This window comes from Lethenteron reissneri, chromosome 20 (assembly GCF_015708825.2).
Source record: "Lethenteron reissneri isolate LAM-NWPU_2019-01 chromosome 20, ASM1570882v1, whole genome shotgun sequence".
NCBI classification, from domain to species: Eukaryota; Metazoa; Chordata; class Hyperoartia; order Petromyzontiformes; family Petromyzontidae; genus Lethenteron; species Lethenteron reissneri.
In genome coordinates this window covers 7323436-7350404 of record NC_083798.1, presented here as the reverse complement: position 1 = coordinate 7350404, position 26969 = coordinate 7323436, and the positions used below count along the sequence as shown (strand labels likewise).

The window sequence follows — 26969 nt, the reverse complement described above, 5'->3', positions numbered from 1 at the left end:
ATGAACACGCGGATGTATTGGCACGGTTGGCTACGTACGGTGCGAAAGAAGTTCAACATTCTACATTTATCTCCACGTTTCCTTACAAGTATTGGGATCCACGGTTGCACACTGGGAAATCTTAGGATGGAATTGTCCATTTGAATTATGATTATCTCCGTGCAGGACACGCATATCTCTGTGTGTTCTCCCACCGTCGGTATAAGGGGCCGTCCATAAATGACGTCACGCACCTAGGGGGTGGGAGGGGGGTCAGACATTTGTGACGATGGGGGGGGGGGAGGTGTTTGAGAAATTTGATGTCACATCAAAATGCGCAACTTTAAATAAATATAGACAACACGTTCTACTAAGTTAAATTGACTTTTTAATAAATGTTCTACAACATCAGAGTGCAGCGCCACATTTAATCCGCAATACAATGACAATAGTTTAAAGCGATTTGAAGCATGTTTTATATATTTTTTTTTTGGGGGGGGGCACAGCTTTGTGACGTCATAATTGAGGGTGGGGGGGGTCTGACTTTTTGTGACGCCGTGCGACGAAGGCGGGGGGGGGTCAAAAATCGTCCAAAATCACGTGACGTCATTTATGGGCGGCCCCTAACCCCGTGCATCTTTGAGCAACCGCGACACACGCATCACTTTGTGGATGGTCTTGCTGCTGGGGTCCCCCCCCCATCTCCCCCCCTCGAGTCGCTGATCACGTGGCAGGGAAGAGCCGCACGCCGCACGCATGGCGGCGGCGATGGGAGGGATGCGCTGAGCGCGTTCATTGCGGTACCAACTCCACATCCACACTCGCTCCTCTCCCCCTGTCGCTGTCGCACGCACAGACACACACATTGTGTCGTGGTCGTAACGTGTGTGTGTGTTGTGTGTGCGTAGCGGACAACGAAGATAGCCTCAACCTTGGACGTTATTCTCAGCACGTGCAGTAGTAGCTTGTGGTGTCTCTTATCGTCTCGCTCTTTCATTATTATTTTTATGTTTTTTTTTGTAATTCTCCCGGATGCTACATTTGTTGCGTTTCGTCGCAATGCCGGGTTCATTGCGGCAGTAGGACGCTGCGCTGTTATACCCGAGTTCGATTCGTGGTGGCCACGGCTCACATCAGTGGCATCTGAACAATACATCCACCACCTTCACCAGCCGTCGTGAAGTATAGTCAAACGATTCCTTCATCCAGCAGTGGACTGACCAAGGACTGTGTGTGTGTAAGGTGTAGCTGATGTGCAGGGCGTCTCTGCTGCTGTGCCTGTGCCAATCTCCAGCCGGTAAGAAGTGTATCCACGTCTTTACGATACAATATTGTGGTGGTGGAGGCAATCCAATGATAACGATTCGCACCTGAACTCTGTGCGCGTGTGTAAGTGGCGGACTATTCTGTTTGAGTGTTAAATATACAACATCATTGACGACACGCGCTTCCGTGAAATGTCTTAAGTCGTATTTAAAGTATTGTGTGTGTTGTGTGTACGTGGTACTGTATGCGTGCACGTGTACTGCGGGAGTCACGTGTACTGCGGGAGTCACGTGAAAAGCACGTGTAGTTGTATACTGTACAATGCACACTGCTCTCCCATTCAAACGCGCTGTGATTGGTGGAATACAACAATATAATGATGTGATCCTGCGCCTAAACGGGAACAAGAGCAACCTCCGTGCCTCCAGAGCTGGTAGGGATTAGGTTTGAACAGCTGTGCGGGGGGAGCATTTAGTGCTGATCTGTATTGTAGCAATTTGTTAAGCCGCGTGTTTACGTACGGGTATAGATGTGGCTGTGGAGTCGGTGGTGCAGTGGGTTGGCACACTGCCCTTCTGTATTAACCCGTATTAAAGATCGATTCCTAGACACGGAACAACATCAGCGGTGGATGACATCAGAAGCTGTGCTGCTGGAATTATTGACCCCGTTCACCAACCCGCACTGAACAGCGTGGTGGAAACTGAAAAGTATGGTATAAAATAAAATTAAAACCCCATTACTGACATCTGTTTTTCGTATTCCCCTTGCATGCAATGGATTCGGGCGACTATTGCGACCGCAAAGTAAAAAAAAATCACCAAATCGTGAATAACATCGCCACCCTGAGTCGTGATAATTTATCAAGACGCAGCAGTGCCGGATTAAGCTCATGCGGGGCCTGGAGCAAATGTTATAAAGGGGCCCTAAATAAATAAAAACACAAATATTAAAACACAAATTTGTCACTTACATAGTAAAGTAATTGTATTTATTTGTTTGCTATACAGCCAGATAATACGACAAATCGATAACTTTAAACACCCAGTCGTTCATAAAAGTTGAACACCGTATAGTACTATAGTAATAGAGCAAGTGGAAAATCACTTAACCGGAATTGATAGCTTTAAAGCATTTAGCGCGGGGCCCGTAGCATATGCTACTGATGTTACTAGGATAATCCGGCACTGCCAATACGTCTGTCTGTGGAGCCGATGGGCAATGCGTCTAAAGTGGGCCCGTATCCACTAATTTTGGCTGTGCGTGAATGAGACTGGCACAGAGATGAGATCAAGGGCATTCATGGTGGTTACTGTTCTAATCTCTCGCATGGCAATATTTTCCAGGAGCTAAATGGCAATGTGTTGAATGAACGCAGACAAATGGTTTACGATATGGTACACATACTCTTAGGTTTTTTCGGTGAAGTCACGTAGGTAAAATGAAAATAAAATAAAATCATAATAATACATGAAAATAAATCAATTAAATCACGACGAAAATAACTAGATAACTGCAGTTATTTTGCTGTGCCTTTTTACACATGATGAAGGTTCCAAAGAACACAGGATGAGATGTTACTATCCTTTGTGCAAGCACTTCCAAGAGTTCATGAACAGTGAGCCTGGTGAAATTTGGGGAGCGCATCGTCAGTAGTGACCCTTTGGTTCCTAGGGTGTTTCGGCCTTTCATACTATACACCCTCTCCAAAGGCGGCCAGCGACAGGGTGATCAATCCTACGCTTGCGTCCCATTCCCAATTAGTCATAGGAGTTGCCTTGTTGTTGATAGCCAACATCCCATGGGACTATGCATGGCAGGGGCGTCCTCCTCCCTGAGTCAAGCATTGTGGACTGCATACCTCCTGGCCCACTCACTTTGGGGCCCAGCTGGGGTCTTTCCTCTTCATCCAGAGCCACTGACTGCTGCCTTCTGCCGCCTCCGATACAGCTCTGATTGCCGAACGCTGGCTCTGGCCCTTAATTCCCAGGTCTCTAAGCAGTCTGGTTGTAGATGTTGCCACAAAACCTCTGCAGCCCACCTCCACTGGTCGGACTTCTGTGTTCCAGCCATGATGCCGTGCTTCGGCAGCTAGATCGGCATAGCGCAGATGTTTTCGCTCATAAGCCTCATCTACTGAGTCCTCCCAGGGTACTGTGAGCTCAATGATGAAGACCTTCTTGAGCGAACTGGACCAGAGCACCATGTCAGGTCTTAGGGTGGTGGTTGCGATCTCCGGAGGAAACACAAGTTGCCGGCCAATGTCAGCTAGCATTTTCCAGTCGCGGGCCAAGCATAGCTGGTCTCGCTCTATTGGTGTAGAGCCGCTCTTCGGTGGTTTAGCCCCTTCGCGGACAAAGGTCGTCCGTAAGGGGTGTGATGCTGCTGGGGGTGGTAGGGAGTTGGTGGCAGCTCGCTTGTCCTCCAGGGCGGACGCAAGGTTTTTAAGGACTTGGTTGTGACGCCAAGTGTAGCGTCCTTGGGTGAGGCTTGTTTTACACCCTGTGAGAATGTGCCTGAGGTTGGCTGGCATGGAACAGAGGGCACAGTCCGGATCTTCACCATACCATTGGTGAAGATTAACTGGTGTTGGAAGGATGTCATATGTTGCTCTGATGGAAAAGCTCAACCGCCTCGCTTCCATGGCCCACAGATCCTTCCAGCTGATCTTCCTCTTCTCCACACTGTCCCATCGAGTCCACTGTCCTTGTTTGGCAAGAGAGACTGCCTTGGCCCACCTTGCAGCCTCCTCCTGATGGCGTACTTCCTGCACTACCATCTTCCGCCGCTCTGGTGCAGTGGCCTTACTCCAAGCAGCACGGCAAGTTAGCCCAAGGCCTCCTCTCCCTTGCTGAACATGACCCACAATGTCAGCATGTCTGAGGGCTGCTGTTGCCTCCTGGACTGCTTTTCCTGGCCTCCATTTGCGCCCAGTTGCCAAGGTCGGCGCGTTGTTGCTCACCACTGGGTCTCGAGATTCATTCAGTGTCATCTGGAGCCTGGTTTTTGCACACTTGAATTCCTCGGTTAGACTGGTGAGGGGCAGCTTGAGGACACCATCTCCATAGAGGCCTATGGTGGTAAGGCATCGTGGAACTCCGAGCCACTTCTTTAAGTAGCTCGTGGCTCCTCTTTCCATCTTCTCCACTGTTGAGATTGGAACCTCATACACTGCTAGGGGCCACAACACCCGGGGTAGGAGACCAAACTGCAGACACCAGGCCTTTAACTTTCCAGGTAGCTGGGTGTTGTCGATGGACTGTAGGCTACTACTGATGTCTTTGCGCAGCTGTTGCACCTGGTCTTTGTCCTTCAGGCTTGCATCATACCACCTTCCAAGGCTTTTTACCGGCTGCTCAGACACTGTTGGGATTTGGTCATCTCCGATGAAGAATTTCAGGTCACAGAGTACTCCCTTCACAATCGAGATGCTGCGTGACTTGGATGGTTTAATCTTCATACGGGCCCAGCTGATGTTCTCCTCGAGTTTTCTGAGCAGTCTCCTGGTGCATGGGACAGTGGTGGTCAATGTTGTAATGTCGTCCATGTAGGCTCTGAGTGGAGGGAGGCGAAAACCAGAGTCGACTCGCTGTCCACCAGCAACCCATTTTGAGGATCTGATGATAACCTCCATTGCCATTATGAATGCCAATGGAGAAATGGTACATCCCGCCATTATACCTACATTCAGGCATTGCCATGAGGTGGTGAACTCTGAGGTGGTGAAGCAGAACTGCAGATCCTGAAAGTACGACTTCACCAGGGTTGTGATGGTGTCCGGTATGTGGAAAAATCTGAAGGCAGACCACAGGAGTTCATGGGGCACAGAGCCAAATGCATTGGCGAGGTCGAGGAAGACTACATGGAGGTCCCTTTTCTCCACCTTGGCCATTTGGATCTGGTGCCAGATCATGCTGGAATGTTCCAAGCAGCCAGAGAACCCTGATATTCCTGCCTTCTGTACAGATGTATCGACATACGCATTCCTTTGCAGGTACTCGGCCATCCTCTGGGCAATGATCCTAAAGAAGATTTTACCCTCGACATTCAGTAAGGAGATTGGGCGGAATTGGCTGATGTTCACTGCATCCTTCTCCTTAGGGATCAGGACCCCGCCTGCCCTACGCCACACTTTGGGTATTATCTTCTTTTGCCAAGCTGTTCTCATAAGCCTCCAGAGGAACCTCAGAACGTCTGGTGCGTTCTTATACACTTTGTACGGGACTCCATTTGGCCCCGGGGCTGATGCTGTTCTTGCCCTTCGAACTGTGTTTTCCACCTCTTTCCATGTCGGAGGGCTGGTCTCAATATGATGTTCCGGGGGTTCAATGGGTGGGATATCTGATGGGATGGCCAGATGTTCATGTCGCTTTGAGTCAAAGTTTGTTGTTCTCAGGTGCTCTTCTAGGTCTTTCTTTGTTGTTTTTAGAACTCCACTTTTTTCCTTCGTGAAGAGACTTTTAAGGAACTTGAAGGGATCTTTATAGAATCGAGTTCTAGTTTGTTCTTTCTTCCTTCTGCGCTTCCGTAGGTTCTCTGCTCTACGGAGGGATGCCAACCGGGTTTTGATGTCAGCCTGAAGTGCCTCTATGCCCTCCTTTTCCACTTCCGAGGCTTTCTTCCACTGTTTCTTAAGCTGTCTCCTTTCTTGAACGAGGCACTTGATTTCTTGTTGCCTCCTGGAAACTGGTGGGGTTGGAACCTTTCTCCCGCCTTTTGCCTCTTGCACTCCAAAGCTTTCTGCCCCGTACTCATAGATGATGTCCCCCATCCTCTCCAACTTCTTCTCCACAGTGCCTCGAAGTTTCTCGAGGGTCAAGGTAAGGTCAGTATTCACTGTTTCCCACAACTTCTTGTCACTGGCGCCAGGCCACTTCACATACGGTCTGTGCCCTGGTAGTCTCCTCTCGATTGCAGGTCTCGGAGGCTGGGTGAGTTCCACTCCTGTTGTTGGTTCCACCTCAGTTGTTACTTCGGTGCTTGAGTTTACGTCCTCCATGACAGTGGTACTGATGCCTCCAAAACGTCGTGATTTAATTGATTTATTTTCATTTATTACTATTTTATATTTTTACCTACGTGACTTTACCTAAAAAACCTAAGGGTATGAATCCTTGCAGTCACGAAAGCTTCAAATCTAGAAAGATATGGTACACAGTTTGTGTTGCATGATCGCAATCACACTCCTGTGATGTGTCTGTCATGTTCCATTCATGAAGAAGATGTCTACGTCGGCCTGTTGGTGTTCTGAAGTGGTTAACGGTTCCACTGGTGTCTTCAAAAAATGGGGCCGTCCATAAATGACGTCACGCACCTAGGGGGGAGGAGGGGTCAGACATTTGTGGGGGGGGGGGGGTTTGAGAAATGTGACGTCACATAAAAATGCGCAACTTTAAATATAGACAACACGTTCTACTTAATTAAATCTACTTTTTAATAAATGTTTTCTCCGACAACATCAGAGTGCAGCGGCACATTAAATACGCACTACAATGACAATAATTTCAAGCGATTTGAAGCATGTTTTATTTTTTTGGGGGGGGGGACGGGGGGCAGAGCTTTGTGACATCATATTTGAGCTGGGGTCTGACTTTGTGACGCCGCGTGACGATGGGGGGGGGGGGGGGTAAAAAAATCGTCCAAAGTCGCGTGACGGCCCCAATGTCAAACCAGGAGGTGCGATGTTTGGATCACGAATGATGTGTTTATTCATGGCATCATTGCTGTGAATTGAATTGGCCAAACATCCCAATACAGGGTCCCTCTAAAAATAACTCTTGAGACGCAGCTTTTACCAGTTAAATATTGGGAATTGCTACAGTTGCCTTTAAAACGCTATTGGTTGTGTTAGAATGTTTAGTTTCTTCTGAAATGCCAGCATGGAGTTTTTTTTGTTGTTGTTGAAAGTCTGCACTTTCACCGAACATTGATTGCCGCTGAAGCTTTCATTAAATTTTGCTGCTTCAGTGCATGTTGTAAATGTAATGCATTTTTCAAAGAATGCAGATCGTGCTTTTTCACAGATGAGTCTAACATTAAATCATGTATACATATTTCAGTATTGATACCATTTCTGACTATTACTATTATTTTTGAATCTTGTTACAAGACATCTGACTGGAATGGAAGAGTACCAAAAATACCATCTCGAGGAGCTGTCTAGAGCTCCCTCTAATGGAAGGCCCTTTCTCCGACAGTGGCTGAATATTGTAAGCCTACAGTATTCAGGTACTGCATAATGCTACATGCTGGGTGATCCATTTATAAATACCCCACTAAAATTATCGAGATAAAATATTGTATTTCAGAACCTCTCTCTCCATGTAAGATTTGGGGCAATTGCTTTGACAATATTCATCAGCTTCTTTGAGATGGAAGCACCTTTGAGAATGATGAGAAATCAGCAGGGAATCTATGTATGGATTTATCTGTATATACAGTGGACTGTACCAACAGTGTTTCATATGCACATTATCGTGATGTACACAGCGTAGAATGTGCATCGCTCTGCAGTGGGTGTCAAACAGTGATAGGAATTTGGCGGGAGCTGCTCCCCTTTAATGTGAGTGGAAAGTGGAGGCATGCATGTAACATGGCCCTTGTGCTGCCTAGACGCATGCAGCACCCTTGCTGTTCCCTTTATGCATTCCTCCTGGTGCAGTGTGTTCACTGAACCAAGAGGATATTCCCGCTAATGCTGTTTTAGCCATTGCAAAGGAATAAAACCCTTGTGCCCTGGCAGCTTTGCCAACGCTTGGCATCTCCAAGCTAAGGAACATTGCTCCATTCTGTTTGCAGCCGGACAGAGAAGGTCCCCTACACATACACGGTGTGTTCTATCCATATTTACTTTCAGCTCCTAGCCAATGGAATTTTAACATCCTATCGAGGTGAGGCAACTCCAATCAGGGAAATTCAGTGTTGCGTATACTTTTCTTTTTACTGGAATCTCCCATTGTGCATGATAAGACAAGATCCTCTGTCTCAGCTGGAGTCGGGCCACACCACATCGGTATCTCATTAATCTGCTGGTCCACTGCGATGATTCACTGTTGGTGACGTGTAGCGAAATGAAAGTGGCCTCATGAATTCACTTTGATAGACCAAGCCCATGTAGGCAGTTAGTGTTTCTTTGCACGCACGGAGGGGGGAGGGGTGTGTGAGCTGTGCCATGTGCATCAGCAGTGAAGTTTTTATTTCATGTGGACCTTCAGTGTGCCGTATTGTTGAGTGTATGTGGAAGAGTAGCATCGTGAAACCAAATGAAAGATAGTGATGGTTTGGGGGAGACCTTCGAAGATCCTACAGTGGATAGATCAGTGCAGATGACATTGTTCACTGTAAAGTGTACATGCACACTGTGTGAAATGAAGGATTCGTCATTCAAACCGCTGCTGATAGCGTTGGGGGTGGCACAGTTATGTTAATGTGGCATGTTATTTGTTTTCCTGTGTTTAAAACCGTTTGTGCTCACCTGGTATGCTGCCTAAATTAATCCACGACTACGCCTGTGGTTTAGGAGAAATTCTGCTGGGATTCATCTACCTTTTCACACTTTCTCGTGATACTTGCAGTCAGAGCTACAACTGAGATGCATTGTTTTTTCCTGATAGCTTGTGTACCAACTAAGGAGCCATCCATTTAGTATGTACGCTTGCATATGGGGGGTCCACTGACAATGTACGTACCCATAGGAAACGGGGGGGGGGGGGGTGAAACCTTGATAATAATTTGTCTACATTGGCCTTCAAATGAGTTAGATAGTCCGGCGGTGGACTATCTGTTTGAGTAAACACGTTAATATTATGCGTACTGGGAGGGCGGAAGGGGTGAAGTTTTGATAGATTTTGTGTGTACGCACTAAATGGATGGCCACTAAGCGGTTTAAAACGGTTACATTCCAGAATAGTTGCATGAATACTATAATTTTTTTATTCGTATGGGGGCAGTGCACATGAAAAATATGGTTTTGCATTTGGGGTAAAAAATATATGCAATATTTTAAATGAGTGTGTGTATGTGGGGAGCGGTGGCGCAGTGGTTAGCATACTGCGTTACAAACCCGGCGACCCGTGTTCGATTCCAGCTCATGGCCAACACCGGTGACGATTATCTAAAGCAATCCTGGGCCTCCCCTAGGTCGACTCAGGCTCAAATGAGTACCTCGTACAGTGTGTAAACATCGCCACTGGGAAGACAAAGGCGGCCGTGCGTGGTGCTGGCCACCCACCCCCTTGTGTGCCACGCCGGCCTTCATAGGTTCTTGCCAACAGCATTTGCCCCAAATAGTCTGTTAAGGCTATATGGGGGGTCTTTGTAATACACAGGAAAACCATGTCAATTAGCAGTTTTTCTTTCCTCTGCAGTAGTGTAATTTGCAGAAGTATAAGATCTTAAGCTTCAAATGTATAAAGTCACGTGTCCCATTTTGTTTACAAATCATGTGACTGCAGGAAAAGAAACACGTGCGCTGTGTTAATCTTTAATACTTTACAGCCTTTTTCGTGTCTGCATGCTTGCGTACTCGCGGACACTTTCAGCGGCGTCACAGAGTAAACTTCACCTTGCAATGTCTGCAAAGAAAATCTCATCCTACGATTCACAAAGGGGCGACGGTGCTCGTGTGAATAAGTGAGGTTTGCGGATCAGTGCTTGGTTGTGTAGCGCATCATGATGGTATGTTTGATGATTATAATTAATGTGCTTTTATTGTTGCTCTCACTCCCTTATTGTTAGTAACAGAATTTGTGCTCTGCCCAAAGTGCCACTATTCTTGTGTAACGTTTGACAGCTTGCACTGCGTCTGTTTCTCTTTTCAGATTATGCGGACTCTGGTATGTGCGTCTTGGTCCGACGTCAACACCGTGAGGGTTGAGTCTCGCTCGCCTGTATGGGCCCTGCCCCTCCACTGACTTGTGGCCGGCCCTGCTCCATGCTTTGGCTGCCATAGTAAAGCGATCGATGACTCGGACCTGCCAGAGCGTTGATAAAGAGCTACACGGTCAATGCTGAACACAGGAGTGCAGTGTGCCTGTCAGCACGTGACCCATCTACCTTCAGCCTTTAGTGGCTGAACTTTAGGTGAGTAACAACACGAATAGAAAATAGAGGTAGTCGGTTCTATTCCATCTGCTGGTGCTGTCGTTGAAACAATTCTGCAAGTTTCTTAAATTCCCTTTGCAGTTGTCCATTTGGCAGGATAAATGGGCACAGCAGAGTTAGTCCATCAGCAGTTGGGGTACTGTAGGAGTACTCTCACTTCTTCCAAGACATCTGACCAGCATGGAAAGCATGCCACATTACCCGTGAGAGAGGCTGTTTAAAATTCCCTCAGAGTGGAGGTCCTTCCGCCAGTAGTGGCAGGGGAAATAAATGCGGGGCTGCTCCTCTATTTTCACAAGCAGACGAAAGCTATACAGACTTGTAATCGCGCTACACTGGAGTTAGCATCTCCGTTGCTTGTAAACACCAACCTGTCTGGCTTAACACGTGCGCACGTGAATTCCTGCTGCTGGTAAGCATACCGTCGCTCATCAGGCTGAATATTAATTGTGGTTTATATTGATGTATTTACATCAGAGATGAATCGCCGCGAGCGGAGACAAGAGATGGACTTTGCAAACAGCGCCTCCAGCCCCGCCATGTTTCCGGTTAGTCTTCGCACGCGTCTTTACAGTTCTCTGCTAAAAATAATATACATTTTGACTTGCCGGCGTGCACGGCTCGTCACTCGTGCTGTGCACAACTCTTTGTGATGGCGCAGGGTAGAAGGTATGAATGCTTTGATGTGAAGTGGAAGTCCTCAAAGGCATGTGGTGAAGCGGGTAACGCAGGTAGTGACTTGTTGCCGTTCAGGATGTTTAAAGAAGGTTGTGGAGGCCCTTGGGGCGCTGCGGTGGTGAGATGTTAACTACCTCGCCTGGTATACAGGAGGACATGGGTTCGATCCCCACCCTGACGCCTGTATATTAGGAGTTTGCGTGTTCTTCCCGTCGTCACGTGGATTTTTCTCCGGGTCCTCGGGTTTTTCCCCTCCACATATAGAAACGTGCGGTTTTTCAGTATTTGGCTGCTATAAATTTCCACGTGGTAAGATACTTCATTGTGCTATCATTTGTGGCTATGTCGCTTCTGAAAAACAGCTATATAGCTCAGTGGGCCTGACCTGGTCAAATAAAAAAGTAGTTTATGGTTTTAAATAAGTTTTATATTAACAGCTAGAAAGGACAGTTGTTTAAAGTAATGTGTGTTCGTAGTGGAGATGCACTTATATATTGAGTTTGGTGATTGCTGCATAAGCCAATACTTGGAAGAAGGGATAGGAGAAAATGCTTTGAAAGTTGCAGGTCTCATCAAGGATAGTTTTTAGATGACGAAAACAGATAGAAATCCGTAGTGAATATGAATTTACAATGTATTGTTTCACTCATTACACACAAAGTACTTGCCACAAATGAACCACAATATCTTGCTGATCTCCTCAATAAACATACATCCTCGCAGTGGCTTTTGGCTAGCCATCAAACAAAAATGGTCACTGCATTGCACTAATGTGGATGCGCTTCTGCGACCATCTGGAAAGTTCATCCTTCCGATACTAATGCAATTTAAAATGTCCTCTTATTAAAGCCCGGCGTTCCGTTTGTCTGTTTGTCCATCAACTAAAAAGGGTTGAAAATGATTATTTGTTTATAACGATAGGGCATAATTAGGAAGACCTAAAACATCGTGGGCTGTCAAGAATGAAGGATGACTAATAGCGAAGTCATTGTTATCTTATCCGTAAGGCATAGCAGGTAATCTACACGAATTAAAAAACGATTTAAAAACGTTGTAAAAATAGAGGTGCAAAACCCAATGCCAATTAGAAATGCTTTATAATAACTGGAGGTAAATGCAGATACATTGTGATTTAAATATGCAGCATGTGTTGACATATGTTTTGACCTTTCTTAATATTAATGTAACGGTTTAAAACATTTCAGAGCAAGACAAAGTCAGAGGAAGTGAATCAGTTTCGAAGAAATCATTTTGGCTCATTACTGTTTTTGCTCATGTTTTGAGATATGTCTGTGTTATATTGTTTACGCTGCGAATTACATCATTAGCCCCGAGGTGTAAGGCATATCCATTTCAGACGTGTTGTGGGTACTGATGAAGGTCTATTAGATTAAATATCGACAATAAATTCACGTTTAACTATCTCGTCATCCTGTTGTCTGGCACCACTGCTCGTGTGTTCTACAGTAAGTGGTTGTTCTGCAATCTCACATCCACATTTCAGACATTTTAAATGTGAGTAATCGTTACTAAAATCATGATGTGGACATTTTTCGTTGGAATAGTTGGTCAACAAAAAAAGGTAGAAATCGGTTCTGCCTTAATGTAAGGTAGAAATGCTCATTCAATTGTACAATTAAATAATATGGTGGTGGACATGCAGATTGATTTTTGTGGCCCACGCTCGGATGGTGATGGTGCATTCATATCTGTGTGTCGAACCATTGTTTCATATGCCACGAAAAATACTATTTTTTAAACCATGGATAATTACTTTCAAAATACCCAATATGTATTGTTAGGATAACTGTAATGTTTTTACTGATGTTTCCTAATTTATTCTTACAGTATTGTAGAGTATTGCGTTGTAGAAGGAACATAGTTGAGCTCATTCACTTTGCTCCTAAGTGTAACAAATTGAGCCATCCCTATTTATCACGGGACCATTTAAAGATAAATTGTTGTTGATTGTTCTTAACTCCACAAGTCCTGTTTGGAGTTCCACAAATGCTCAATGCCTGGGCCTTTGCGTAATTCATTTTTGACACCGTTTACATAAATACAGACAAAGCGTACTTTTGTCGCTGTATTAAAAAGAAAATCGGCAGGATACTACCAAGTTCTTTTTTTTTCCACAAAACTTTGTAATGTTTGTAAATGCAAAACTCCTGAGCTTTTTTGATGTACAGAAATCGAGCCACATTTTGGTCAGATGACACTCACATTGCAAGTGTGTGGATGTTTTTAGAATGATACGACGCTGTTCGCTTTTGATACAAGGTAAATCATCATTGGCCATGATCAATCCGAAACTGGATGAATGCCTCCCCCAGCTGCCACCGTCTCTCATGATATTGCTGTGCAACAAACAATCCAACGGCACTTACACATTAACGTGTTTCATCGCTCCATCTCTTTGGGAGAAGCCCTCTCGGGCGTGTTCCGTTCCTCGATTAACCACTCCGTTATAATCCTTGACCATCGTCTATCATTCTAGCGCCATATCATGTCGTCATAGTCCCCTTGACTTTTCCTAACAGTTTGCTTGATCTTGTGGAGTGTATAGCTTTAAGCAATGTTTTAGAACACTGACGCAAACGCTCAGGAGGTTCCAGAGGACAACCGGAGCTCAAACAAAAACATGTGACCGGTGGGGTTGTTACTGAACATCGATTTTGAGACAACGCTGTCAACATCATTGTGAATGATGGTATTTAAAAAAAAGTATTTTTTTCTCACTGTTACTTAGGTTACTTTTGATGTTCTTTACAATTTTCCTTACAAAGGCATCTTCCTAGACGTATTTTTTTTTATTGCAGAAGTCTAAAGCTGCAACGATACGTGTTTTGTTGTTGCTGATTAAAATTGCATTCCCCATGGGTCCTTAAGAGGATTGACAGTAGCAATAAGCAGATTAGAGCACTCAAAAGTAAAATTACCTGGATGGGAATGAATTCTTTGGGCACAATTGTGCATTTAAAACGATCCCGTGTAAGCTGTGCATTACAGCACCTACCGGATTCCAGGACGATTAGCGTGACCGACTTTGCTAAATCTTGCGTGACTTCAAAACTTCTACAAAATGTCACATTGACAGGGAGAGACATCCGATGTTCTTGCGATATTAGTAATCCGGCTCATACATTAATGAGCCTGACCTTTCGGACAACCTGTTGCGCTCGCTAAAGTTATTCAACCTTGATGTGAAAAGACGTTTCATAATATTGCATTGGGACAAATACGGTGTGAACGTGTGTGTAATATATTCAGATGTGTGTTTCCCCCCCACCCCCGACCCTCCTCCGACCCTCCTCCCCCCCTATAAAGCTATAAATATCATGACATCTCTAAAGAGTATTTGATAAAGTTTAAATTCATGCATGAGCTACATCTTATTTACGTGCCCCTTAGTGTTTGTGCCGCCATAAGCAGTGCCCTTCAAAATCGCATGGTTCTTGCTGTTGTGGAATACGTACATTTTTTTTTACTTTAGCGACACATGCTGAAGCCCGTTTATTTACTGTCACCTTCTCGTCTTTAACCTCCTCCCCCCCCCCTCCACACGAGACGTCCTCCTAACCACCAGCCCCGTTTTTGGCAAACAAAACACCGCCACTCCGCCAAGCAAGCTTTACGCAACGCATGTGAGAGCTGGATCTTACTTACTCCTCTTCACTCCCTGTGGCGCATAAGGCCGCAACAAGCTCCACGCCATGCTGGACGGTCTTTAGCACCTTTCTCTGCTTCACCCCAAGACAGGCCCAAGAGCTACCCGTGGTAAAACGGAATGCCGCGACGTGCATGCAGATTGTGCTTGCACGTACGCATGCGAATGCCTGCACGGATGATCTACCAAACGTGTTGAAGTGCTTCTGCGTGCAAATTCCAGGCAGGCGGTGCCAACGTTTACGTAAACTAATGTTGCGAGCGGAGCTCACCTCTGACAATCAAGGTTCTTTAAATGGAAAAGTCCCGTGGCTCTTGCGATGAACCGTTGAGCTGTTCGAAAAGCTCTTGGTGGGGCATTTATGCTTCTATCTGCGGCGTAACTTATTGGGACTTTGCAGATTGCTCGAGCATGGTGCAGGTACATGAGAAAAAAGGGGTTCAATTTACAATAAAAACATGGATATAGTGATACCAAAGTTGCTGACAGCACATCACTCGGCTTATTTTGGATAGATGTTGAGATGCCATTACTGGTTTTGTGCATATTCTGCAGAATATGTATTTGAATGGCGAATGATTGGGGTATTATTTGGATTCCGTATGAATTTTTCACGACTGCCGTATGGAATTGAAAATCCTGCCGCCGCTCAATTTGGTGCCGGTCTCCTCATCATGTGGACTCCTGTAATAAATACTCTTGGCCAAAGCACCACATAGCTTTTGTTAGTGCACGACCTTCAACCCTGATTTGATTTCTGTCGCTCTCCAGGGATGCTGCCTGCCACAGCAGTTTGTGCTGAAAAAGCAAAGCAGAAGCTCTTAAAAAGTTTTTTTTTGTAATCTCGTGGAGCTACCGTTATTAACTGCAGTTGAATTGCTAGCACATGTAAACGAGCAATTGGTGTTATTGTAATTGCAAATTGTTCCTGTCAGTGCCAGTCGGATTTTGTTCAGGTCTTCTGTGGCACAAAACACAACTGAATATAATTGCCTGTTGCTAGACCATTGGAATACATCGAATGTAGTTTGGGGCACATACATTCTGTGAAACTATACTACCATTTTGGAAGCAAATTCTGTGGATTTATTAGATCCCCCCCCCCCTTCCCAAAGAGTGACTACTTGTCACTCACTGTCTTAGGTCACAATTTTACATAAAAAATGAATACGTTTATGTTTAGCGTTTACATCCTGTTTCTGTTGTCTGTCTCATTTGTTCTGCCTTTTTCGTTCCACTCGAAGAAAGGTATATTAGGTTATCATTTTCAAAAAGTTATTTAAGAATCGAATTGTGATTTGGTATACGATTCGATTATTTTATGTCTTGTTTTCACCATATCATTGTTTCGTTTTACGCCCTCTATTAGCCCTAATGTAATAGAATATAATTTGCACACATTGTCATAATCGATACACAATTGCACCCCAAGTGTTTCACCAATAGATGCACAAACTCCTGAAATACAATCTAGAAAGTTGGGCAGTGGTTCACTGGTTAGCAGTGGTTATCACAATGCACTTTTACCCTGGCGATCAGAGTTTGATGATTCCTGGCCACTGCTAACGTAAGTGGTGAGTGATATCTGAAACGTAGCTTCGTTCGGAATATATATATCTGTCTAGCTGGGGCTTCAATTCAGAAGAGCAGCTTGTGGGACCTGTGTGGTAAGACCAATTTGATGAGGCCTTTCTTGACTCTGCCAATAAAATCTCTTAGGAGGCTTGTTCAGTGCTCATAATATCGTCCATCAAGCTGCTGCCCACAACACATCCTGTCCGCTGGATATTTACAAGTTGCACAAGCTGCGCTAACCAGATAGAGCCAAATGACGCATGCCTGTTGCTTCCTTTTGTATCTTATATCTGCTTGGACCGCATAAAAAAAAACTGCACAATTTACCATTGAAACTTGAAAACATACAGGGATTTCGTAAATTGATATCTGACTGCTTTTAACGATTCTTACTTGTAAACAACCTCTCATTGAGTTGTTGTGGAACATTTTGGGTAAAGAGTAAGGTAAAACGCACCTCAAACCTGAGCCCGGTGTCGATAAAGCTTACACAACTACCGTATGGTCACACGCACATGCATACCAACCTAATTATAAGGCCACACCGCAAACTTTTGATTTGAATTAGAGGGAATAATTGGAGATTACGGCATGAACATAACTCCATCCAGCGCCCTCCGCATGTACAGTATTTTATACTGCCAGATAATATTGGTCTGGAAAACCAATAAACCCATGGGCTAAACTTTAGTTTTTATTATATGTGGAGACAGGAAATTAAGAATTATACTTATCTGATATATACCTTGTGGAATGTGTCCTCGCGTGAATGAGCTTCTCCTGGCTGAATACAGAAACCTGTTTAGTGTTACCTTACTAATTGATTTACTTGGTGTGCAACGATGCACAAGATATGCAATTCGTACGCTCACAATACAATCTTGCGTGTGAGAAACGTTTACGATTCATTCAAGTTATTTGTGAATTATATGCTGACGGTAGAACGTATTCGCCATCTTGGATTGGCTAATATCGTCATTATAATAGCCAATGAGATATTTGTAGAACATAACAGGGAAGGCTGTAAAGTTGCGGTGAAGATAATATGAGCAGAATAAAAGTCCTATATGGTATGGTGGTATGTATGCTAAAAAAAAAATTAGGATGGAAACTACCTGGAAAGTTGTAATGCAATATGTACTGTATAGCTAAGGCAAATGTTGATAGCAGAATAGGATCAAAATTTACATAAATGTATGTATGTTGAACTGCTTCCGCACCGTACGTAGCCAACCGTGATAATCAGAGGTGCAACTAGCACCTCCGATTGAGGCAAATGAGAGCAATATCGGGTTGTTTTGGAGAACTAAACCTGAACACGAAAAGCAACATAATGTGCTTGAATAAGAAATGGTTCATTTGGTGCATAGTTCCAATTGTGACTCGTGGAAAATAAAAACCCAATACTTTTGACAACATGCAAAAAAAGCCAAAAAATAAGATTAGCAGATGAATGCTTTGCATTGTACTGAGAAACAGGAAGATGTTTCTTGGGAAACGGATCACAAATAAGAGACATCGTTTTTGACTGTTCAGGAAATTCAGTGGGTTTGGACAGGGCACATCACTAGATGGACACAACTTGTGATGGAATGTCAGTCGGAGGAAAGAAAATGTTTGAGAGGATGGCCATTGCGGAGCTGGAGAGGAGGTCCATTTATGTGGAGAGCTGAGATGCATTGTGGCATTGCAGGACCATGATGCAACAGCCTGGGGAGGTCTTCACATAGCAGTGGAAAAAAAATCTCTGATTATAATATGCTGATTTAGGTTAACTGAGAGCGCAAACCTGGTGCATTGCTTCACAGTAATAAGTTCATGGGTTCAATTCCCCTGTTCTGTATGGAGTTTCTCCGGATTCTCCAGTTTCCTCCCATAGCTAAAAACACAATGTAACTGATGTTGGCCAAACATTCCAATCCTGAAAAACTTCCGGCAAAGTTACTCAATTAGAATTATATGAAGCGATATTGCCCCCTACTGAGAAACCTTGGCAGGACCCTGTTGAAAAATAGTTGAGACTCACTGAGGCTTTTTTGGGAAAACAAGCACATTAAGAATAATAAATAATACATGGGGCAAGAAACATTAAAATCGATCAACTACATAATTTTTAATTCGAAGTGTGACTGAGTCTTGACAATTCATTGACTATCTAATTAGGGGAATGGGCGAGGAGTTAATTCCCAATATTTACAGTACTGAATATGTTAATCATATCTTTAGCTGTGCATACACATTTGCCAAAATGATACGAGAACATTTTCCCCAATGAAAACGATGGGCGTTGCTATGGAGCTAAACGGATTAGCTGACGATTAACATTCTTTGCCCTTTAAAACATGTGTGCGTGGCTCAGATTTGCTTCAGTGTTTTCGTCCAATACTTGTGTATTGTTCTTGTGTTATCTCTCGCAGCGTAACACTCCGGAGGGTTTCTTTTCCCAGTATTTTTTTGGCAGGCCTCTTATGATCCAAGACTACGCTCTGTGCGAGCCAGTGACGGTGCGTGTATATGGGGACTCGTAGTGTAGTAGTGGTCGGTGCACTGCTATGAACCTGGCTTACCTGGGTTTTGATTCCTGGCCACCTGGGTTTGATTCGTGGCCATGGCTAACTTCGTCGGTAGCGAGTAATGTCTGGCAAAAACGATTGGGCAATAAATACTCCGTTTTGGTGGTGGCCTGGTTACTTACACTTGTTCTGGGCCTCCCCTAGGTCCACTTGGCCTTCAATTAATACCGTCTTCACAGGTGCTCGCTAACAGCACTCGCCCCAACATCCCATGTAGACTACATGTCGGATCTTTGTGTGTGAATGTGCACCATACTTTTGTCTCTGCATGCTTATGTGCTTACAGTGATGACTGGGAGTGTGTATGCAGGAAAGACTTGTTAACAAAATATTTCAATTTTTGATTTGCATAGAACAAATGTGAAAGCCGTAAAAATTATCTGAGTTAGCATCTTGATACGGCATCAGTTTGTTCTGCAGTAGTTGATTCGAGAAACACAGAGCTGTTATTTGATTAGCTGCTGTAAACTTAATACAGCTATGGAAAGTAGAGCCACCCATTCATTTTCTTTTCCATGTTAGACTTGGGCAGCCGTCCCTGTGAAGCACAGTGAATGGCAGGACATTGGTTTTGGCCAAACACCAGGCCTCTCAAATTGGAAGTTGGACGGTGCGCGATTTTGGCCAACGAGTGGCTTGAGATTGAGCAGTGGTGGCGTTAAGACCATTAGTGGAGGCCAGAGGCAGCTAAGGATTAAGGGCGGGAAAGGGAAGGCAAGTGAATTCCATGTTGTGTTTATCTTTACCGTAGGTCGCAGGAGGTCGGAGTGGGGGAAATAAATCGACCTAACGATGCATCGGTTCACCAATTTTAATATAGATTCTTGGGCCGTTGATACAAGCATCACATTTCTGAATGTCGCTGCCTGCGTTGATGTTGACGTTCCCCACGTGTGATCCTGCAGTGGGAACCTCCAACTGTACGGAATACCATCACCAATGCAAGTGGCAACAGGGATTCGAAAAACAGCTTTTACGATTCTAATACGATGCCTCTCAAGGCGGAGCAGTGGCTTTGATTCTGGAGACCTGAGTTTGCTTCCAGCTGTGGCTAACAAAAGTGGAAAGTGATATCTAAACCCACCCTCCTTTCACCAATTTGCACTGTCCACCATAGTGAACTATGGTCAACCTCTCCCCCCCCCCCCCCTACAATGACCGACACTGCTTAGGGAGGCCTTCATCGATCTTCGATTAGCGCGGTTGGCTACGTACGGTGCAAAAGAAGTGAAGCATACATACATCTAGCAGTTTATTTTACAAAGGGCTGTTATAAAAAAAATGTACATAATTGGTTCAGATGACCCCCCCTCCTGCTCCAACCAGCCACTGCATTCACCACAATAGCAATACTAAATATATTTTTTAAAAATTATTGAATCGGATCGGAATTCTGAATCGTGACAAGTGATCAGGTCGCGAGCGGCTCAAGTTGTTACAAATCTGTTGGCTGTATAAATGGTTATGGCTAAACTTTTCATTTTACCAGGCCAGGCCCACTAGGCTATGCAGCTCTTTTTCAGAAGCCACCTGGCCACAAATGATACCTCAACGAAGTGGCTTATCACGTGGAAATTCATTGCAGCCGAATAATTTAAAAACATCCTTACAATTCCTCACTCCCGTTAAATGCATGAGAATATGAGCATCAGGCTGAGCGCGTGAGCCTCTAGTGGATCGAAACTCCCGTAAGTTGCCTGTGCGGCTTCGCCTGCTCCTCAGCCTTTTCTTCAGCCACTTCCCTTTCGGTTTTAGTTTTCATTATTCTTTCCGAAAACGTCTCTCGCGCTGGCTGCGGGGCATCGGGCGGCTGCGTTTATCAAACCCTATTTTGTTTTCGTCTCTTGAAGAGTCATCCGTGTTCTATGGAACTGCTCGCAGCTGTTTAACGGAAGTCCTCGTCATCCTTTCCTTGCATACAAACATCCAGGTATAGCGCAGAGCTCTGATGCAGGGCTTACAATGCAAATAGAAACATGATTTTAAAAACACAAAGACTGAATTTTAGCTCTCTGTGATTTGGGAACAACTTAACCATTATATTCCAGTCATTAAATAAACGTGTTTTTCCCTCCTTAATGAACAGAAGGAGTTCCTTTAAAAATAAGTTGAACAGTGTAATAATGCTTTTAATGTTTAATGCTCTCTCCTCAATATGTATTAGGGCAGATACCTTAATGGTACAGTGGGCACCAACATTAGATGTGTCAACAGTCATTAAAATAGTGGGCTCATTGTTTGGCCGTACATTGTGGTCATTATAATGTGGTAATAGCGATCCATGTATCCTCTATCCTTTACAAGAGAAAGAGAGCGCGCGCAAGAAAAAAACATCTCGCTATAAACACACTCCGCCAGGAGACCGTAGAACAGAAGGGGCCATTGAGATGCGCTGCAAGCAAAATCTATGTACTGAGAAAGGCAGGAAGGAAGGGAAACTTGCTTGTACGGAAAGCTGTGTTAACCTAGGGGGGTGGGAACTTGGGTCCGAGTGTGAAAGCATTTGGGGCGCATGTATTGTCAGAGACGCGCATGCACGTGGCATCCAAAGCTGTTTTATTTGGCGCTTGGGTCCTGTTTGCCCCGCTGGAGGATAGGAGCCGGATGTCTTTGTAGAAGGCCCGTGGCTTTGTTTAGATCACACCAGAGGCTCCTCTAAGACAATATTCCGGAAATGCTGAATTGCGGTTCTATTGCCATCGTTTTTGTTTGTTTTGTTTCATTTTGTGGCTGTTGGCAAACACACACTTTGATTGTAGTCCCACTGAAAAAAATGTAACCTTTGGTAAAAAAAAAATACTCCTATTTATATTGTGGCTATTCATAATGAAACCTCTCAAAGCACAGTTTTTTTAGCATTTCAATGGAGCAGCTTGCATACAGGCTTTCTTTGCGCAGCGTGTTGACTGCTGGGGAGGTCTTTATCCATCAGTGGGATTGACCAAGGGCTTGAAAATTATCACAATAAAAATACAAAGTAATACTTCGATATAAAAAATAAAGTCAAAACTGATATCGGTTTTAGCGTGTGATGTGCTACAGCGGTTGAGCCACTGCAACAGCTGTTTTCTTTGGAACGATTCAACTTGCCGATGGGTGATGCGGTCGGCAACGCCGCCCTTGAGCTTCTGTTTTGATGAACAATTCCTCCACGCGGATTCGGCATGCCGTTTTTGAGAAATTGTGCATGAACCCTCCTCTCCCGCAGAGACTTTTACTTGCTTAGCTGCGTTAACTGCCTGTTAGTTGTTGTTTTGCATTAGAGGGCGTCTGCGGGGCGAATGAAGGTGTTGTCCTAATGCCCCCAGGCCCCTATCCTCTGACTGCGGAACCCAGTGTACACATGTAATGTATGTATGCATATATATAAGCCTGGCTGAAGGCGCGGTCAGGCAGAGGTGCTTCAATCGACTTGTGCGTGGGGTGTAGTCTTAAGCATGGACAATGACCAACCACAGGTATGTTGCTTCATCATCTTTGATGTGCGGTATCCCATTGTATTGTACATTGTATCGTTCAACAAAATTGCTTCGGGAGTCTTTGTCACCAGTTTGAGATGGTCTTCCGGGGCGCGGCAGTCGGAGCAATAGTGCAGGGTCCTTTGAAATGTTCCCCGCCTCCGTCCAGTGTGGAAAAGTGGGCCAAATTCCCTTGAGCGGGGCTCCCTCGAGCGCCCTCTAGTGGAGGCCCTTCTTCAGCTGAGGGCTTTACATGCAATGCCCTTCTTCACCGTGACTCTGTTCGGCTCCGCACCTGCTCAGTTTTCCACGCCAGCTGACTTTCCGCGTTCGCAAGTGAACGTGATAATGTACAGCATTTGCGAACACCCGTTTACTGCACAAAATTGACGCCTGGACTAGCATGTCTCAAGGACTGCAGTGTAATACTTGCCTGGGATTTGGAATTCTCGTCGGGCTATCAATTCAAGGGCATGCTGAATGTTGCCTCTTGTGAAGAATGTTGGATCCTCTAATATGCTGATGAAGAAACAGCTACAAAGCAATAATCAGTTTAATTGCACTATGTACTGATATGCATAGGTAGCATTACATATTAACCCTTTTAAGATTGGTTACCCTGGTCATGTAGCCTGATAGAAAATGTACATACATTAATCATCATCTATGTTCGACCACAGCTATAGATGAAGGTCTCCCAAATGTCTCCATCCCTCACACTGTTAAGATGCCATAATCTGTCTCACTTTGCATGTGAACTGATTTCATCACTTCACCTTGTAACCATCGGCTAATGTGACTTAATTATTCAAGTACATTTTCTCACCATTCTTGAATATAAGAATTATCTTCTTCCGTACGGCTTTTGATGTAGATGCAGAGCAACAACTCCAATTGCACATTCAGGTGGTCAAGCCAGATAACCGCATCAGGAGCAGCGGAGTGTGTCGCTGTGATGTCTCCTTCATATGTGTGGATCGGGCTTTGCGTTGTTTTATCTCGTATGGTCTGTTCTGGATGACCACAGTCGCACACAAAAAGAGTTATTCATTGTCTTGGTTCTTTCGGTAAAGTCACGTAGAAGGGAAATAATTAAAATAAAACATAATAAAATAAAAATTCTCACGACGTTTCGGCCACAACACAAGCAGCCGTCCTCAGGTGAAGGAACAGAGCTGTCGGAAAGACAGCGTCCCAATGAGACAGCTCTGTTTCTTCACCTGAGGACGGCTGCTTGTGTTGTGGCCGAAACGTCGTGAGAATTTTTAATTTATTATGTTTTATTTTTATTATTTTATTATTTCCCTTCTACGTGACTTTACCGAAAGAACCAAGAAGATGAATCCCTGCAGTCACGAAAGCTTTAAATCGAGAGTTATTCATTTTTAATTTGAGGCACGATTCCACAATTGAGTTAGTTCATTTAGTGACAATGCTTCTTAACCTGGGGGGTGCGAGAGATGCCCTTCCTATCAGTGCGAAACATGCCAGATTTTATTAGAAGGTAGATGATCGAAAACACAAATTAAGCACAGGCACATAAGTACAACTACTTTGTTTCATCAAACCGAAGTATTTCCATTTTGTATGATCGAGAACCAGAGGGGTGCAGGCTACAGTAAAGGTTAAGAACCACTGATTTAAATTCCGATTTAAAGCTTTCTTGGTTCGTTCGGTAAAGTCACGTAGAATGGAAATAATAAAATAATAGACAGACTCTGTCTACTCGACAGACCTGCTCTCCACCTGAGGACGGCTGCTTGCGTTGTGGCCGAAACGTCGTGAGAATTATTTTATTATGTTTTATTTTTATTATTTCCATTCTACGTGACTTTACCGAAAGAACCAAGAAGATGAACCACTGATTTAGTAAACAGGTCAACTAATATTGTTACAACAATTGATCTCACTTTTTTTTACGATGTCCACAGTTGTACCATCTTGTCTGGGAGCTTTCCATGTTTTCATACTGCGAAGGGCAGTGCTTGCCTTTTCAAGTGTTACATCTGGAACATCCTCTTCCTCTCTCTTTAGTGCTGCCTAACGGCGTGTGTGACTTCACGATGATATTGGTCCCGGTCTAGCACGGCGTGTAGAGTTTGTGCTGTTGTTAATTGTAGCCATGTTTTGATGTTACTGAGCCATGTCGTTTTTGGCCGTCCTGGTCGTTTTTTCCCTTCGATTTTTCCTTCCAGGATTTGCTTTAATAGCTGGTATTTGTGGTCGTTTCGGGCAATGTGGCCTAGGTAGTAACACTTCCTGCTAATGATGGGTCTTCAGCAGTTGCCTGTCAGTGCCCATATCTTGCAGAGCTTGTGTATTGGTGGTTTCTGGCATTCCATGGGATTTTCAGCATTCTTCGAAACAGCCACATTTCGAAAGCTTCGAGCCTTTTTGTTGCTGTTGTTGTCAGTGTCCACGTCTCTACTCCGTACAGCAAAATTGACCAAATGTATCATTTCAGTGTGTGCAGTTTCAGTGATGTACTCAAGTTGCGGTCTGCAAGGAGTGTTTTCCATTTAATAAATGCTTGTCTTGCTTGTTCAATTCTGCTCTTGATTTCGACTTCTTCCTAAGCTGATATATATGTAATTGCCTTGGGTATATTTTTTTGTTATAGGTATCCGCATTGAACGATGATGGTTCTATCATGCACTCCGATTCCATCTTGCTCAGGCTGCTATTTGTGATTTACCGCTCATCAATGATTATTTTTTGCTCCATGCATAACGTTTTTATGTTCAAGCAAATGCGTAACCATGCTTGCGCAGGGGGAGATGCGATGGATTACGTTCACTCGGCATGGGAGAGAATATGGGTTCAGCATGTCGTGTGCACGCGAGTCTGGGAAAACTGGTCTGGCTTGCCTTGCAGGTCTAACATATCTTTAGCTCAATGAAAGCGATTCAAGTGGTGCAGCTGTCGAGTGTGCAGGCGGTGCAACTGCGACGGGGCCCATGGACCAGAGTGGCGCAGACGCCGGGCTACGTAGAGGGAGGGAAAATGGAATAGGGGGCCACATTTAATTCCTTGTGCTATATGGCACATGCGATCCGTGCTGCACCACTTGAGCTAATGTGTGCCGTAAGTGAAATACACCAGTGCAGAGTTGTGCACCGCCTACATCACTGTCTGTGCTGCCATAAATAGCTGTGTACAAATGTAAACGTGCATCTTAGATCAATTTCCTAAATGCACTACTTTCCGATAAAAGAAACTTGGGATTGCCTTTTAAAAAATATACATCGTTTAAACAAAAAAAACTCCGTAACGCCAAGTATAGGACATAAATGTGTTGCAATGAACATCACTCGTTAAAAAAATTATACATCACTGGTTTTCATAAATCCAGTAATGGATTTGTATCACGCTTGCCAATGACACCATTAAATAATGAAAAACTGGGCATCCGTTCACTTTATTGATTGAATCTTGCAAAACTGTGCAAGCGTGCCCGACCACACTGCTATAATTAAGAATGATTTATAAATACAATGTGCTTTTATGTGTAATTAACGTGATCTGAACTGCGACTGTATGTGTGTAGGAAGAGTAAAACTAAAGTCTGCTACATTGATAAATAACACCCATGATCTCTGTACTGACCCAAAACGTGGTAAACCATAATTGTGGTAACTTCGAGAGCACGCAAAACACAAGGCTTCGTAAACATCTCATGTCTACCAAGCCAGACATGCTTTCTCTCTACAAATGAACAATTAATCCCTTACCCAAAACTCATAGTCGGTGTCTCCACATAAATACTGTACTTAGTTTTTTATCCAACAGCTTTTATTGCCTTTGCAGATCGATATTTTTAAGCGGCATTTGTGTAGACACGCAAACTGACTCTGCTGATGAGACATGTGAGGTTCACAACCTGCTTGCTTAAACGAAATGCTTCTTGATACTGTTGGTTTGCAAACACCAATGGACTTGTAGACTAAAACATATTTGAACTAACCCTTGCTAGGTGTGCGAATGCGCATTGAAAACGTCTGTTTGCAGAAGCTGCAGGATGCAAAGTTAATTCTGAGAACGTATGTTATTCTCTTTACAGTACCTACCAATCCATTCAGTGTTTCGCGTCTATGCCAAGCACATGTGACAAATAACAACGTCACATTTTTATTCTGTACGTCTTGTACTCGCTGGCCTTCACCGACACGCCAACACACGCTGTGAGCTCATTTGTCAAACGATATAACCTCCCCTCCGTCCTTCAGAAGCATTGCCAAATGTCCAATCTGATTAGCAGAGATATTTTTAAATTGCATCTTTGTTTAAGGCTGTGTTTTTTTTCTCCCAGAGCAACTACGTAAAGTATGCGCTACAGTAGTCAAATTGTTGTTGCTGCTTGTGTCATGGAATATTTCCGATTGTGTTCACATTGTGATGTCCTTTGGGGTGCGACAGGAGACCCGACCGTTTTCTGTGTAAATTTAAATCTGATGTTGAAACATTTTAACCAAACCCAACTTTGATGAACCCGTAACCAAATGAGTCACCGGTTGTGCAGTAAAGCTTCAGTATTTTATCAGGTGTAAAAGGTCAGGTTGCAGTCCAGCAATTACCTGCTCACGCTCCTGATCGGGGAAGAGCCTGGAGTAGAGTTTTTCTAAACAGCCCCCTAAGAGAGTATTTTGATCTACTCTTCCACACTGGACAGAT

At 44.2% G+C, this 26969-nt stretch overlaps 1 protein-coding gene across 1 annotated transcript in view; it reads left to right on the top strand.

Moving 5' to 3' along the window:
* Positions 1 to 738: 738 nt before the first annotated feature.
* The window catches only part of LOC133344671 (anion exchange protein 2-like), a 68492-nt gene continuing 42261 nt past the window's right edge, over positions 739 to 26969 (top strand). The window contains exons 1-4 of the mRNA XM_061554724.1: positions 739 to 779; positions 1228 to 1276; positions 10065 to 10326; positions 10825 to 10895. Of these exons, the coding sequence (XP_061410708.1) occupies positions 10827 to 10895 (69 nt within the window). The 5' untranslated portion in view covers positions 739 to 779; positions 1228 to 1276; positions 10065 to 10326; positions 10825 to 10826. The remainder of the gene's footprint in view (positions 780 to 1227; positions 1277 to 10064; positions 10327 to 10824; positions 10896 to 26969) is intronic.